At 40.4% G+C, this 17025-nt stretch overlaps 1 protein-coding gene across 1 annotated transcript in view; it reads left to right on the forward strand.

The window, feature by feature from the left end:
- cfap74 (cilia and flagella associated protein 74) overlaps positions 1-17025 on the forward strand; it is a 170049-nt gene that overhangs the window by 58989 nt on the left and 94035 nt on the right. The window contains exons 11-15 of the mRNA XM_048615184.1: positions 3183-3402; positions 7221-7382; positions 8028-8198; positions 11086-11204; positions 16123-16189. Coding sequence (XP_048471141.1) covers positions 3183-3402; positions 7221-7382; positions 8028-8198; positions 11086-11204; positions 16123-16189 — 739 coding nt within the window. The remainder of the gene's footprint in view (positions 1-3182; positions 3403-7220; positions 7383-8027; positions 8199-11085; positions 11205-16122; positions 16190-17025) is intronic.

Raw genomic sequence — 17025 nt, forward strand, 5'->3', positions numbered from 1 at the left:
CTCGTCCCTGCCTCCCTAACCTGTTCTTCCTCCCACCTATCCCCTCCTCCCACCTCAAGCCGCACCTCCATCTCCTACCGACCAACCTCATCCCGCCCCCTTGACCTGTCCGTCCTCCCTGGACTGACCTATCCCCTTCCTAACTCCCTACCTACACTCACCTTTCCTGGCCCCATCCCCGCCTCTTCGACCTGTTTGTTTCCTCTCCACCTATCCTCTCCTCTATCCCTCTTCTATCCGCCTCCCACTCTCTCCCTATTTATTTCAAAACCCCCTTGCCCTCCCCCTTTTCTGATGAAGGGTCTAGGCCCGAAACGTCAGCCTCTCTGCTCCTATGATGCTGCTTGGCCTGCTGTGTTCATCCAGCCCTGCACCTTGTTGTCATAGGTCTCACCTGGTTCCTTCCTTATCTTTCTGAACCATTGTCTATATGCTTCTGGTACCAATTCATAGGCACTCAAAATAGCTCGTTTTACTTCTTCATAGTCTGCTGACACCTCCTCTGACAGTGCTACAAATACCTCACTAGCCCTGCCAGCCAACTTAGTCTGAGTTAAAACTGAAAGAACTGCTGATGCTGTAAATCAGGAACAAAAACAGAAGTTGCTGGAACAGCTCAGCAGGTCTGGAAGCATCTGTAAGAAAAATCAGAGTTAACGTTTTGGGTCCGGTGACCCTTCCTGAAAACAATTTAATTTTTTCTAGCTCCTTGCACTTTCCTTTTTCTCTGATAATACCTAAATGCTTGACTAACTCTTTTGCAATTTCAGCTTTCCTTTTGTCCCTAGTTAAACCCAACTCTAGCTTGTTTGCTAATTCTAAAAGTATATCCTACCCCTGTTTTTCTAAACTTTCTTGGCAAGTTTGAGAAGCATCTTCAAATCCCAGGACCACTTCAGCAATGTTAAGCGCCATTTCCCTCACTTTTGATTTAACAACGTAACCGAAATTAAACAAATTTTTCTCACCTAGGTTTTCTTTAAAGATCTAAGACACTGATCCCCAGGTCTGTTTAAATCCATCCAAATCTGTTCAGATCCATTCAGATCCCGTACATGAACTAGCTAGATCCTGGACTTTACTTCCCAAATTGTTAGAAAGGAAGGGGAGGTCGAACCCCTCTGATAATTAAAATCAAAACACAAGCCCCCGATTTGTTATGGCAGGAGTAGAGGTCCCCTTCTAATAGTTAAACTTGAAACACCCAGAGAAGCTCGCCTCACCTCACCAAATCTGCTAAACTGTTCGGAGAAGCGGAGGTTAAATGAAAGATTTTCCCTGATATTCACTTTATAAGTAACAATTAACAATTTATTGATTTAACTCTAACAGTGAACAAATTAACAGAATTACTAACATATTGAACAATTCCCACTTAACTACTAACTATTCCCTAACTGAACTAAATTCTACTGGTATGCTGTTTGGATAAACACAAGTCCTACTTATATAAACTCAAGTAATAAGAAAATAAATTAAAACTTAGTCTCTCAAAATTTATACACCTTTCTTCTACTGTTCTCAAGTCAAACAACTTTCTTCTGCTGATCTGGCTGTCAGATGTTTTCTCTGTGACATCTTCTGTGAGGACTCTTAGCTCGAAGTGCCGTGGTACCTTTTATGGATAGATGGTGCTTTCTTAGAGAGCTTAGCGATTTCTTGTGACACCTAAATGCTTATTTCTCAGATGGCAGTTCACTCTCGCACCGATTTTCAAAAACCCTCTCCTTATAGACTTTGAATGACATATCAATTTTCTTACAATAGCATTGGTCTGAGGTTGTCAAAACCATCAGATTTAAATTCAATTGGCTTTCGATCTTGGTTTAAATTAATTGGCTGATTCCAGCTCATTGCCAAAACATCAAAACAAGCCTAAGGTTTCCGATGACACAGCCAATGATACGTTTCAATTTCAGAACTGTCTGTATGCCCTTCAGCTGCTTACAGGTACATTTTCATTTTACTCTCCAAACTTAGAAAAGCACATCACCTCTTAAAGGGACGACACACTCTTCTCCCTTATCATTTTTTTTAACAAAGAAATTCTAGCTTCCTGCCTTCCAATTCACGATTAGTTAACACAACTTTGTAACACCAGGCTCTCTAAGCCACCGCACGTTGCCATCGAAGAGGCTGTTGCGGGGGAGAGGTGTGCATGGATGAGACTGTCAACATCTTCTTCTGGAATGTGCCTATGCAAAAGGAGTCTGGAGAGACATGCAGTGATTATTGTCAAGGTTCATGCTGAGCAAATCCGTGACACAGGACTCTGTGCTCTGTGGTCTGTTCCTCAGGATACATACCGAAACAAACATCAGCTGTACCTGGAAGTTTTTCAACTCAGTGAAAGACATTCTTTGGTCTGCTCAAAACTTGCTGGTCTTCCAGTTAAAAGAGTTGACCCTGACTGAGTGTTGCAGACTGAGAGACACACTAAAGCTTGGGGCAGCTGCTGCCAAAGCACAGTGCGAAAAGGCCACCATATAAGGTCTTTCTGCCAAGCTACACTGGAGGTCTGTTCAGTCATTGAACCCTCCCAATGCCTCAGCTACATGTAAATAGTTCCTAGTTCCTAGCATAACTAAGAAATGCCTTTGGATTAGTTATAACTATCGAGAAAGTCAAACCCCAATGTTTGTTTTCTTCTCTGTACGCAAAAACTGTAGATCTGAACTGCTTTAGTAACTGTGTATGTACATAAAGATTTCTGTTTTTATGAATAAAGTATATTTTTGCAAAAAAGGATGGAGAGGAAGCAAGATAAAAATTTGTCTTCTGATTTATAAAATGTGTGCAAGATACTCAAACTGTAAACATTTTATGTTTAATGTTTAATTCAGTGAACAGAAGTAATCTAAAGATCAGTAGATAAATTGTAGTTTCTAAAAATGCTTATTTTTCAAAGAAATGTAATTCATTGAATTAATCTGTATTCATATTATATCTATCTGCTGTTTATCTATGGTTGCTATATGGAACATGAAAAATTGAGATGGGTATTTGAGGGAAAGTTAAAAGTGCAGGAGAAAGGAATGGGGGGATGTCTTAATTGTGGGAGATAATATAAGGAGGGTCCAGTGGAACATAATCATCAGGATAAACGTGCTGGTCTGAATGCCTTTTCATGCCAATGATTCAGTATCAGGACTCGAGTTTTGTCATATATTTATCTTTGAAAGGGAATTTGCAGAAGAGCAGAAAACGTTGAAGGCAGAAATTATGGCTAAGATCCTCAGGGAAGAATCCAATATGGAAAAGAAGAAGAAGATCTATCCTGTACTATTTCCAGAAAATCTAAAGAGCGAAGATAAAACTTCAGAAGTGTGGAAATTAGGGAAAAAGCTGCTGCAGTGCATAGAAAACAACTCTGAAGATGACAGAGTTATAAATACCCATGAAGTAAGTGCAGTAACTCATTTGTCAAAATAATGTACTTTGTTATAGTTATTTGGTAATATTGAACTTGAATATTACTAACAAAGACAAATTTTGTCTAAGGTTTTATCTTGCCCTCATCAGGACAGTTCATAAGAATACCAAAGTAAAGTAAAACCGATATTCATACTGTATGAGAAGAGAATACTGATTGGTTGGCATGTGGATTCTGATTGATAAACACATTGTCATAAAGAGGAGCACTCTACCTTCATAGAGTATGAATCTTGTTTTCTCTTTATTTTGCTATTTCTCATGAATTGTCTTGATGAATACAAGATAAAAAGCTTCAACAAAATGTCTTTTCAGCAGTACATAATTATACCATACCATATGTTTGTTGCAATTCTATTTTGCTACATATGGCCAGGTTGTAAATGTACACATGCCATCTGACTGAGATGAGAGAACTCTTAACAGTCTGCAGAATGTATTAAGTAAAAATTTTCAATGTTGAGTGCTGCAATTAAAAAAAGACTCAAAATGATGACTTAGGAATTAAGATCAGACAACATAAAATGTTCACCAAGTTTTTCAATAATATAAATAGATATAATGGTGTTACATAATTTATCCCCTGGAGCTATTGAGTAATATTTTCTATTAAGTCTGTATGAATTGAAAAACGGGTTTGTATTGAATGAGTGACTTTGCAGAGCATCATTGGCATCAATCTTTCTAATTAAGAGGTGCAGAAAATCCTTTCATAATGAATTGAAGTAACTTGTTGAAGCTGTAAATGGAATTAAAATTTGCAGTGTTTGTTTTCTGTCTGTAATTCTGAGGCTAGTGATGCGATAAACTAGTTTTTCATGTCATGCTGTTAAGCTACTGCTGTGATCTATTCAAATGGAAGTGTTTGAACTCACCGCTATAACTCCATTGATGATACTTCTGGAACCCGTAATAAACCTTTGGGAGTCAACAGGGGATATACACCTGAAACTTGGAAGGAGATGAACAGCAAGCAAGAACCAAGCTCCAAGTAGAGCTGAAATGCATAAGAGCAAAAATTTTAGCAAAGGGTAACAGGTCACAGTGAGGTACTGCTGCTGACAATGGGGTTAGCAAAATACAATAGCTGCTTATAAAATTATCAGTAACTCAGCTTTGAAGTAAGAACATACCTATACTTTTCTGTTTGATGGTGCATGTAGGTGCCGTGGCATCTCAAAGAAACTTGATTTTTATTCCACTCAGTATTTAGGAAATAGGGACAGGAGTAGACCATTCATATCCTCAAGCCAGCTCTGCCATTCAACTAGTTCATTTTCCCACACTATTCCCATGTTCCTTCAAATCTTCAACATCCAGAAGTCTATTGATCTTTGTCTTGAAGCTATTTGTTAACCAGAAAAGGGGATTTATATTTTTGTTCCTAGTATATCATTGGTCTGTCTTCAGATGAATGATGTAAGAATAGATTTTTAATTTGCAGTCCAAGCAGAAATGCCTGTCCACAGACTCGATTAAAATTGGACATATAAGCTGATAGTTATGAAGCCAGGCCTGCCACAGGCCTGCCCTTCTGAGGAAGAGTCACCGGACCCGAAATGTTAATTCTGTTTTTTCCTTTACAGATTTGCCAGACCTGCTGAGCTTTTCCAGCAACTTAGTTTTTGTCCGTGAATTATGAAGCCAGGCCTGCCACAGTTATCTGCAGTAGTTCACTGATAATAGTTGGTCTTTTAAGCAGTTTTGTTGCCTGCCTTCTTAAGAAAGTTGTCTCCCACTCTCCTGCGTATTTAATAATGGGTTCTCAGGTCCTACAAGCAAACAATTAATTTTGATTGTTCAGAGATAGCAGGAACTGCAGATGCTGGAGTCAGAGATAACACAGTGTGGAGCTGGAGGAACACAGCAGGCCAGGCAGCATCAGAAGAGCAGGAAAGTTGACATTTCGGATCAGGGCCCTTCTTCAGAAATGGGGAGGGGAAAGGGAGCTCAGAAATAAGTAGAGAGAGGAGGGTTGGGGCTGGGGAAGGTAGGTGGGATGGTGATAGGTGAGTGTAGGTAGGCAGTGGTGGGGATTGGTCAGTGAGGTGGGAGGGGCGGATAGGTGGGAGAGAAGATTGACAGCTTGTGTCAGTCAAGGAGGCGGGGATGAGAGGGAGGTTTGGTCGTGGGATGAGGCTGGGAGTGGGGAGATTTTAAAACTGGTGAAATCTATGTTTAGGCCATTGGGCTGTAGGCTAAGAGGCCGCGTCTGCTCCCAAGATGGGGCTTTCCACTCCCACACATCCCAGATGTCCTCCTATTTCAAGAATCGCAACCTTCCCCCCTGCAGTGGTCGAAAATGCCCTCCATCGCATCTCTTGTGTTTCCTGCACCACTGCCCTCACGTCCCATCCTCCCAACAAAAATAAAGACAGAATCCCCCTTGTCCTCACACATCACCCCACTAACCTCCACATTCAACATGTCATTCTCCACCATTTCCACCACCTACAATCCAACCCCACAACCAAAGATATATTTCCCTCCCCACCCCTATCTGCCTTTCATAGGGACTGCTCTCACCATGATTCCCTTGTTCGCTCCACTCTCCCTACTAACCCTACCACCCCCAGCACTTTTCCCTGCAACAGCAGGAAGTGCTACACCTGCCCCTACACCTCCCCCCTCACCTCCATTCAAGGCAAAAAACAAACCTTCCACATTAGACAGGGGTTCACCTGCACATCTGTCAACTTGGTCTACTGTATCCGCTGCTCTCAATGGGGCCTCCTCTACATCGTTGAGACCAAGCGGAGACTCAGAGACCGCTTTGTAGAGCATCTGTACTCTGTTCGTGATAAACGAAAGCACCTTCCAGTCGCGAACCATTTCAACTCCCCCTCCCACTCCCTGGGTGTCATGTCCATCCTGAGCCTCCTCCAGTGTCACAGTGACGCCACCCACCAAACTGGAGGAGCAGCACCTCATATTCCGCCTCGGGAGCCTACAGCTCAATTGCCTAAACATGGATTTCACCAGTTTCAAAATCTCCCCACTCCTGGCCATATCCCATACGCAACCCTTCCTCTCATCCCTGCGTCCTTGACCTGACACTATCTGTCCTTCTTCAGTCCCACCTATCTGCGCCTCCCACCTCACTGACCAATCCCCATCACTGCCTACCTGCACTCACCTAACACCATCCCACCTACCTTCCCCAACCCCACCCCTCCTCTGTCTATTTATTTCAGAGCTCCCTTCCCCCTCCCCATTTCTGAAGAAGGGTCCCGACCCGAAACATCAACTTTCCTGCTCCTCTGATGCTGCCTGGCTTGCTGTGTTCCTCCAGCTCCAACACTGTGTTATCTAATTTTGATTGTTCTCTCGTTTGGATTTTTATGTAATATGTAGACCTTTATTCTTTTCAAAATGTGTTTACTGTATTTCACATTATTTTGTATGATTAATAAAATGCTTTATTCCAGAACAGGTGTACAATTAAAGTGATTGGAAACAACAAAGTTCACCTATTGCTTCGGTACAGTTACACAAGTAAAGAACACATGCATTAACGCAGAGAGGAGTTTTATTTGGTATAAGAAAATAGGCTCACACTGCTATTTGTTTTTTGGAATAGATTAATAGTTCAGCATAAGACCAGCTAGAGACACTAACGGATTTTAGGTAAGCTCCTTAAAGCTCAGGTTTAGATCTTATTCATGGAAAATTAGACCCAGAATTCTGAATCTTGACACTGATATTAAGTTGAATCAGAAAGATCAATTCCTAGATCTAATATGTTTATAAATACATAGATATTATAGATTTGTTTCTTTCCCCTGCAGCAAGAAAGGCGATCCCCATCACAAATATCAGATGAAGAAACCATCACAGAACAAATCCCAAATTATTTCACGCAGGATTTCAGTGACCAGCTTCTGGATGAAGAAAGTCTTAATTTGCCTGAATTTCCAGGGCTTTGGGATAAAGAGCATACACCCAACAAGGTATAAAAGACATTTATTCCAGTAATGGTTGGTGGTGATGATGCAGCAGAACTTTGAAATCAAAGAGCATGACACAAAAGGGTGGCTCATAAAAATACATTTATTTATTAAATACACTTTTGTTATGCTATCTACTTTGGTATTTTTATTCAGAGTGTCTAACTGAGCACATTATTGCAAATTTTGAATTATATGTCACTGTAATATGTTAGAATCACCATTATAATAAAAATAAATTTGTGCTAAGTGCAGAGAATAAGGAGAAGCAATAAAAATAAAGGATACAGGTAAAATATGGGTGCAGGAACCGAGTGACGTGAGGTAAATGAGCACAAATGATTGCAGGTAGCAGGGTTAAAAAGGCATACAAAATTATCAAATATATGGTCACTACTTTCCAGAGTCCTACCATTCATAATGTCTTGTTAGCCCTCTCCAACTCCATTACCTCACACTCTGCTGAGTTGAAATAAGGCCCTTTTGTTTTAAAGTAGAACAGCAAATATTTTTGACAGTAGATTTAAACAAATACCTTTTCCTTTAAAAGTTTTGTCAATTTGTAAAAGGCTAGGATTTAAGGTATATATAGGCTTATTTTTAAAACACTTTGTTACCATGTATTGAATGTATTTTTGTATCACTAAGGATGAAACAGTCAGCAAACGTTTAGGAGCGGGTACTAGTAAGATGGAACAAGAGATTTTGGCACGACAGTTGGAGAAACAAAGAAGTGGGATCGTCCAAAAACAAGTAGCAGCTGGTCGGGAATTCAAAGGCTGTCCTTTCTACAGCAAGCCCGATATTATTCACTTCAAGGTTGGTGTCATGTAATCGATTCAGATTGTTTTACTTTCTTGGATGCCAATGTTGAAAGTAAGATTGTGCTTCTTAACTTCCTATACATAAAGAGAAAATTATTAATTTAGAAAACTGTATGTGAGGTTCCTTTGTTAGAAGCTGAATGTTTGATACCAAGGAGGCTGCTGCATTAACTCACCACCACTTCCTTTATTTGCCTAAAGATCTCAAATGTAGGTCAATTCTGTAGTAACCTGTAGTATTCATCAACTTGAATCTTGGGCAAATACATTGCATTTTCTTCTTTTTCTTTCACTCCTCAAATTTGAAATGTTTTATAATATACTCTTAATTCTGAGTTCCTTGCTTTTCAGATTCACTTTCCCACTGTTCCTTGATACAATATCCCCTCACTGTGAAGAATCATGCAGCCTTTTACTGATTGCTGGTGCCCAATGCTGAAGTTAGGATACTTGCCACATCATAAGTTAATGCCAAAAAATATATCAGTGAGCTAGCTGACCTTGCTTTACAGTTATGTGCAGGGCTGCATAATGTTGAGATAAGTTAATATTGAGTCTTTAATTTAGGAAGCCTGCGATGATAAATATGTATTTTAGTGTCTAAAAACTAATAGCATTTCAGTGGATTTAATGCTATTCTAATCCAAAGGAGTAGATAACAATTAGTAGGAAATAGAAGATATATTGTAATCAGTTTAACTGAGCATCCAGTCAATGAATGTCGCTTTTCTTTCTTCAATCCTGTTCATTTTGTTTTTTTTTTGTCTGTTTGTGTTGGCTGCTTTTCCTTGAATCCCTGCTCATTTTGTTTATGTCTCCTCACTGCTTGTAATGTTGTTCCTATCTGTGTCCTCCTGCTGATTTTCCCTTTTCTAATTTCACTTCTCAGGCTTTCCTGTTTTATACTGGTGAGTTCACTGGTTCAGCAAGTTTCACATTCATCTCATTCTCACAGATAATGTCGATACAGGCGGGTTACTTAACTTGGAATTTGAATGTAGAACTAATGAACATCAGAATAAAATTAATGAACTGAGAAAATATTTTGATTAAAATAATATTTTCTGCTACAGGCTAATAAGTACATGGAATAGTTCCCAATTAAAACAGTTAATGCCATATCAGTGAACACCTTACAAAATAACATTGTTCAAAATCATGGCACTTAAATGTTGGGTTGTGAAACAGTTATGCCCACAGAGGGCACAATCAAAAACATATAAATGTCACAAATTCAAAAAGCTGAATCAAGCTCTCCAGTTTTATCTCTGAAGTAAGATTAATTCTATCCTGACTCTGAGTTGTATTTAAAATAGTGTGACAATGTGCCCTTAAACAGTTTGCTTGGGACACCATTCCTAACATTTATAACTCTGAGTACATTTTACTATCTGTTCTGACTTTATTGTTCACTGATTTTCACATATATCCTGTAGTCCTACGTAGTTGATATAGTATAAAATAGTAATGTAATGTGCGTGGAATAATGCACATATACTACAATTGTATGATTGGTGCATAATTTTATAAATACTAATGGTACTTTTAGATTTTGAGTTTGCAGTTATAGACAGACAAGTGTTGGTTATTTCCATAAAGGGTTTCCTTTTTAAAAAATACAAGGTCAGAGAGTTCTTCTGGAACAGTGAACTAAATCCAGAATTTGTCAGAAAGCAAGTGACTGTAGACTTCTAGGATGATAATGGAAAGATGTTTGTGCTGTTGGATGTATGACGGTAGAGTAAATATTTATCTTAACATTTAAACATTATCTTTGTGTTCAGCTCAAAAAACAATCTAGGATTGAGCAAGTTTTTTTTTTAAATTCTGTTTGAAAAACACCAGAATTGAGCTCAGAAGTAAGTTTAGTTTCTTGCCTACAGGAGTTGAAGACAGTTCAGGGAACTCATCATCCCAGTGGAAAGATTTAGTTTATGAATCTTTTTAGCCAGGAAAGTTTGTATAGAAATCTGTAGGTTATGAGAGCTAAGAAAGTTTGTGCTGTCAGATTTGTGAAAATTTGACGTTGGCTGTATTAGAAAGGGATCATCACATTGTCTCCAAAGTTGGGGCAAAGAAACTGTCAGTCGGTTAAGTGGAAGCTTAAAGATATGATATAGGTGTGTATTTTCTCATGACTTGTGTCTGTGTAATGGATTGTGTCAGGAAATAGGTTGAAACTTTGTTTTGCTATAAATTTGAAGATCATTCTAAATGCCTTTTATATTTAGCCAGCTCAATTGTTTCTTCATTTTTTCTGTAATAAATGTCTGTGCTCATGTAAAGAAAATCTGCAGGCTCAACGCTAACTAACTAAACAAAAAAAATGAGATCAGTGAAGCTAGGTTTCATGCTGAGATCAGACTTTTCCAGTCATCAGCTGGGATCATAAGTGTCATACACATATCACACTGCTGTGTCTGAAATAGAAAGACAATTTATGCTGCCTTCTCCATGACCAAAATTTACAAAAATTTATTCATCTGCAAACTTCCTAATTCAAAACAACCAATATATTGGCCTCATTAAGGAACTTCCATTTGGCCTCAGGATAAACTTACATAAAGAAATTAGATCTACTGTCTCCTGTTTCACTCAATCCTGTTAAGCAATTCTAATGATTCCTTTTCCATTTCTGATAAGGGAATAGCATTCAGAAAGTTAAACGTGTTTTCTAGTTTTGCAGATGCAGACTGACCTGATATATTTCTAGCATCTTACGTTTTCCTTCAGAATTTGGTGTTTGCGATATTTTTGCTTATTTTCCTTGATTTTTATTTTGTATCTTGAACGTTACCATCTTATTCTGTTCTGTTATAATTCACAGTACAAATAAATTAATGTCAGATAATAGTCATGTTGTAAACTGTTTGCATTTTTAGAACTTTGATGTTGGTCAAACTTACAAGAAAAAGGCAACGCTGATAAATGCTTCATACGGTATCACTTTCTGCAGGCTGATTGCCATCACTGATTGCTTGAAAGACTTCATTGAGGTTGAGTGAGTATTATGTAACAACTAGGAATGTTTTATTACCATTAAAAAGGCATTTGCAATTAAACTATTAAGTTGTATATAATTCACTTCAATGGATAAATAATTAAAATTTAAATGGTACTAATTCCTCATTCACTCAATGCCTACATAATGTGGCATTATCTAAACATGTAGAAGGATCTAGTTCTATAGTTTTAGATTTAAAATGGAACCAACCGTGTTAGCATTAAATACCATGGGCGGAATCTTACATTTTTTTTAGTTGAGCTTCATCAGGTTCTGTGGAGGATTTCTGTTGTGAGATCTTGCAAATTTCTTGCAACACCTGACCATCTCATCTCATTAACTACCTACATTGCATCTATAGTACTCTTCTTACCGGATTCTGGCTCCATTGTACCATGTGCCATTCCTGGACAAATCTGCACTCACAGGATATCTGCTGAGCGACAAGCATCCCTGGTACCCAGGCCATTTAAAAGGCTGCGAAGCACCAGTCTACACTGGCGTTCTGAAGCTGCCCTGATTGAGAATGGACAGTCTTTCTGATGATATCAGAGAAGAGGTAAATAGCACTGTGATTCTCCAAAAGGACCTGGAGATTCTGGTAGAGAAGGTGGTCCAGAGTTGTGCCTTCTGTTTCTAGAAATCTGGCAGAGGAGGCCACACCACCAGACCCTGGAAGCCTGGTCCAGGGGTCACCACCCAACACAGTGCTGTTTCTACAGCCTGGAGGAATGGCCAGCAGTGCCTGAAGAATGTCAGACACCTACTGTATCCTGCCAACGTATGTGCCACAACCCTCTCTGCCCCTCACACTCACTCTGTTATTGCACCCACCTCCCATGCTCATACTTAGCAACTCTCACAATTGCATATAACATCTTCCCTCACTCACTTTTGTTTCTCTCCCACCCCCTCCACACCATTAACACTACATCTGCACTGTCTACTCACTCACCCATGACAACTCTCCATCTTTCACCCACCTGCACCAGCATTAACAACTGTGCAGGCGACTTACACCTGGGTCTGAGAGGGGCATATACCTGCACAGCACTGCCCCAGCCATTGGCCTCAGGATCAAAGACATGGTGACAGGGGGCCAGGGAACCTGGCGAACACTACAGGTGTCCCTTCATCACAAGGAGAGAGGGTGATGCCAGGAGGTGTCCAGCCAGAGGAGGAACCACATGCAGGCCCCTCAAAAGCCTCCATTCAGGACACTCCAGAGGTGGCTGGGCCCTCCACCTCCCCCAACCTGTGGAAGTTCAAGCCAAAGAGGGTCGACCTACCTTTGACAAGTAATCCTCAGCATGCCTGGCCTGTCTGGGCACAAATGCCCCTAGAGTCACCTGACTAAACCTCCAAGACCAACGGGTTTCACTGCCAATTTTCCTGGCCTTAAAGTGTTTGCCTTAAACAAAGTAGTCAGCAATGTCGGTGCAAGGGAGTGTACAGCCTGCTGGGAGCCAATGCATTAGGTTTGTGATGGATTATGAGCCTGAAGGTTTGTGTTGGATGCCTCCATGGACTTCATTGAGGGCTACTCCCCTAAGACTATGAGACATGGTTACTTGCTTGCTGCATGTGCAGTGTGTCTGCTGTGTAAGCTGATGGCACATGGTGCAGGTTTGAGGCTAACATAGTATGGTGCCATATAGCAGGATTTCTGTCTCTTTGACTGTGGATTGCTGACTAGCAAGGCAAGTTGCCTAGTTCTGTGACTATGTTAATAGGCAAGTCAGGGATGCTGGGACCATCCTGGTTGGTGCTAAATGAGTGAGCACTGAGAGAACAAGTGAGCAGCCCTGATATGCAATCTCATGAAATCAGCGAGCAGGGTGCATGTCTGTATGTGCAGTCTATCTCTACAGCAGCTTTTCAATGCTCATTACCAGTGCACCCTGAAATACAGTTCTCAATTTCACAAACATCCTGCAAGTGGATTGAAAAGATCCTGAGAGTTTGACAATTATCAGATGCCAATTTCCATGACGAGGGGCATGGGCAGCTGGAGCAAAATGGAGGGTCCTCAAAGGCAGCAACTACTATAATAACAATTCCAATGTTGTGTTCTGAGCTGTTGCTGCTATTGATTCAGCTGCCAAATACAAACTTTAAATTCTGTACGTATGCAAGACTAGTGGCATTTGAAATCCAATCTATTCTTTAATAATTTACAGTTCAGTTTGGGTTCTGCCGGGGCCAATCAGCTTCACGCCTCATTACAGCTTTGGTCCAAGCATGGACAAGACAGTTGAACTCCAAAGATGTGGTCACAGTAACTGCCCTTAAAATCAACAAAGCATTTGACCAAGTGTGGTGTGAAGGAACCTGAGTGCAAATGGAGTCAATGAGAATCGGGGGAAAAGCTGTCAGCCAATTGGAGTAATACCTAGCGCAAAGGAAGATGATTGCAGATTTTGGAGGTCAGTCATCTTAGTTGCAGGATATCACTGTAGCAGTTCCTCAGGATAGTGTCCTAGGTCCAATGATCTTGAGCTGCCTCATCAATGACTGTATGGTATCATATGGTCAGATGTAGCGATGTTTGCTCTTGATTATACAATATTCAGGACCATTCACAATTCTTTAGTGTAAAAGTCATATCTTTCTATTTTCTGGATTGATGATGTGGATTGAAATGGAAAAAAGTACCCTTTTAAAGACTAAGGATTGTGTAAGGGATTGCTACACTTTTAAAGTAAGTTACAAAATCACATTGCAAGGATTGCTTCATTTAACCAGGGGGAGGTCAGCTGGCAACAAGTAGCTGATTACTTTGTCTAGGAGATCGGCTAGCTCAGTTGGCTGGTTGGTTGGTTTGTGATGTAGAGTCATGCTAACAGCATAGATTTAATTCCCATAACAACCAAGGCTACAATGAAGGAATCTCCTTCTCAACCTCACCCTTCACCTGAGGCATAGTGACATTCAGGTTAAACCACCACCAGTCATCTCTTTCTAATGAGAGAGCAGCCCTATGGTCCGGTAGGACTGCTGCGACTTTACCTTATTGGTTTGTGGAGTGGTGACTGGGTTGTTGATAACGAAAATTATTACCCTGTCAGTGTGATGATGCTGTGGCTTTAAGAGGTGATTTTTCCCTGGTTTCTTTTAAAAGAGAGAGATTGGTGGCCAGGTACCAAGCAGTCAATGAGAAGATAAACAATTTGTGATGCTTTAAGTTTTTTTTAAGTTGGAACAATAGAGCAGCCTGAGTGCATGTGGTCAAACTCTCATAGATCCAGGATTTTTAGTTTACTTTAAGCCGTTGTCGCTAGGGTCTCAGCAGGGTTGGAAGGCAGTGAATCTCTCCTAGCAGCTACATTCTGTCTCTCTGGGGAGCTGCTGCATGTACCTCTTTCTAGCTGATAGGATTGCACATGAGAAAATCTATTTCTCTAAATTTTCCTTTTTGTCAAGGGTGCCTTCATGGGATGTTGCTATATTGGAACAGTCACTATTTAGTTGTAAAATAATCAGCACCTCGCACTTACCTTTGAAATAAGAAAAAGGTAGGATCTAGGCTATCTTCTTGATATAGTTTTAGGGGGTCTTGTCTGGTCCATAATATTTGCAACTATATGATTGGCTGCTGAATAGCTGAAGAGCTTGTAGATAGAAATGATATTGCCAGAAACCTTTGGACCTCTAGAAGGGGAGGTAGTGTGTTTCTGTGCAGGAGAAAGTACTTGAAGCCTGAAGAAAGCCAGTCATCTTCTCCCATCAGTTGCTGTAAGCTGTTGCTTTTAACTTTTAAGTCAGAGACTTTATAACTTGTGAACCAGTCACTCTGCATCTCCTGCAAGGAAGTGGAAAGTACCTAGAAAACAGAGATTGAAGAACAATAAGTTTTGACCAGGACCTGAGGACACAACCTCAAAATGAAGGGACAACCCTTTAGAGCTGAGATGAGGATGAATTTCTTCAGCCAGAGGGAGCTGAATCTGTGAAATTCCATTGCTGCAGAGCCCAAGTCATTGATTATATTTGAGACAGTCCTAGACGGGTTCTTTATTTGTGAGGGGATCAAGGGTTACAGGGAAAAGACAGGAGAATGGGTTTGAGAAACATATCAGCCATGATAAAATGACGGAGCAGATTCGATGGACCAAATGGTCTAATTCTGCTCCTATATCTGATGAACCATCGCTGATTCCAAGTACACAAAGGAATAGGATGTTCTTGTGTTGTTAGGCACAGAAGAGAGGTAGTCAAATTCTATTCACCTAAAACAAATACTTCAGAATGAAATTTGAAGTTAAAAAATAAATCAGTTAGTATTCCTAGTTGCATAACTGATCCATTGACTGATTGTTCTAGTTATTGTATTTAATTATTTCAGTCATCTCAGTAACAGTGACTGACTGACTACCTCACCTTAATCTACTCAAACAAATTCAGTTGCTTTTGTAAAGCAGAAAAATCACTGGAAACTCAATATACCCCATTTTGTGTTGTATTCAGTTTGTGCATTAGGTAGTGAGTTTATTCCAGTGATCTTTGGGGTGTAATGGTTAGAACATAAGTGTCACAATTCATGCTACCACCCAGTGCTGAGTTTACCCCATTATTTTTAGGATGGTCTATCGACCCAGTTTTGTACATCTATATATCAGTTATATAACTGCTTTGTAATTGTTATAATTACAGAGGAAAGGTTTTGATTGGAAGCTAAAAGAAACCTTGAAGAACTATCAAATTTTGTTTTGACAACCAGTCAGCTAATATTTTAGGTGATCAATGATTGGCTTTAAAGTGATTGTTCCAAACATACATTCCATCCCGTTCTGCAATTATATTTGTGAAAACAGCATCTTCTCATTTCTTGAAGACAGCTGCAGATTTGGAGTATGGTTGTTGTCTTATAAAGTTTCTTGTTATCCTGTGTTCTGTTATGTTTATTTATTCCTAGCTTCAAGCCTCCAGGTCAGATTTCAGCTGGTATGTCTTGTGAGATGACAGTGACTTTCAAACCTCTGGTAAGAAGAAATATATGCTTGATTAAAAATGTATATGCCAAGAGTATTTTGGTGGTAAAAACAGCCACTGGAATGTTTTCTTCAGTTAAGTGGTCCATAAATAACTCTGTCGGCTTTAATGCCGTGCAACAGGGATGTGTCTTGTAACTCAATTCCAACTTCTTCCTTTTCAGAAGGTCCAATTAAAAATATTGTATATAAATTATCAAGTACTGTTTACATATTGAGTTTCTTAGTCTAAGTGACTCGTTAGAAGTGTGTCAGAGATAGTAGGAACTGCAGATGCTGGAGAATCTGAGATAACAAGGTGTAGAGCTGGATGAACACAGCAGGCCAAGCAGCATCGGAGGAGCAGGAAGCCTGACGTTTTGGGCCTAGACACTTCAGAAATGGGGGAGGGGAAGGGGGCTCTGAAATAAATAGGGAGAGAGGGGGAGGCGGATAGAAGATGGATAGAGGCGAAGATGGGTGGAGAGGAGACAGACAGGTCAAAGAGGCGGGGATGGAGCCAGTAAAGGTGAGTGTAGGTAGGGAGGAGATAGGTCAGTCCAGGGAGGACGGACAGGTCAAGGGGGCGGGATGAGGCTAGTAGGTAGGAGATGAGGGTGGGGCTTGAGGTGGGAGGAGGGGATAGGTGGGAGGAAGGACAGGTTAGGGAGGAGGGGACAAGCTGGGCTGGTTTTGGGATGCGGTAGAGGAAGGGGAGATTTTGAAGCTTGTGAAGTCCACATTGATACCATTGGGCTGCAGGGTTCCCAAGCGGAATATGAGGTGCTGTTCCTCCAACCTTCGGGTGGCATCGTTGTGGCACTGCAGGAGACCCAGGGTGGACATGT

This window comes from Rhincodon typus, chromosome 31 (genome assembly GCF_021869965.1).
Source record: "Rhincodon typus isolate 14 chromosome 31, sRhiTyp1.1, whole genome shotgun sequence".
In the NCBI taxonomy this organism is placed as follows: domain Eukaryota; kingdom Metazoa; phylum Chordata; class Chondrichthyes; order Orectolobiformes; family Rhincodontidae; genus Rhincodon; species Rhincodon typus.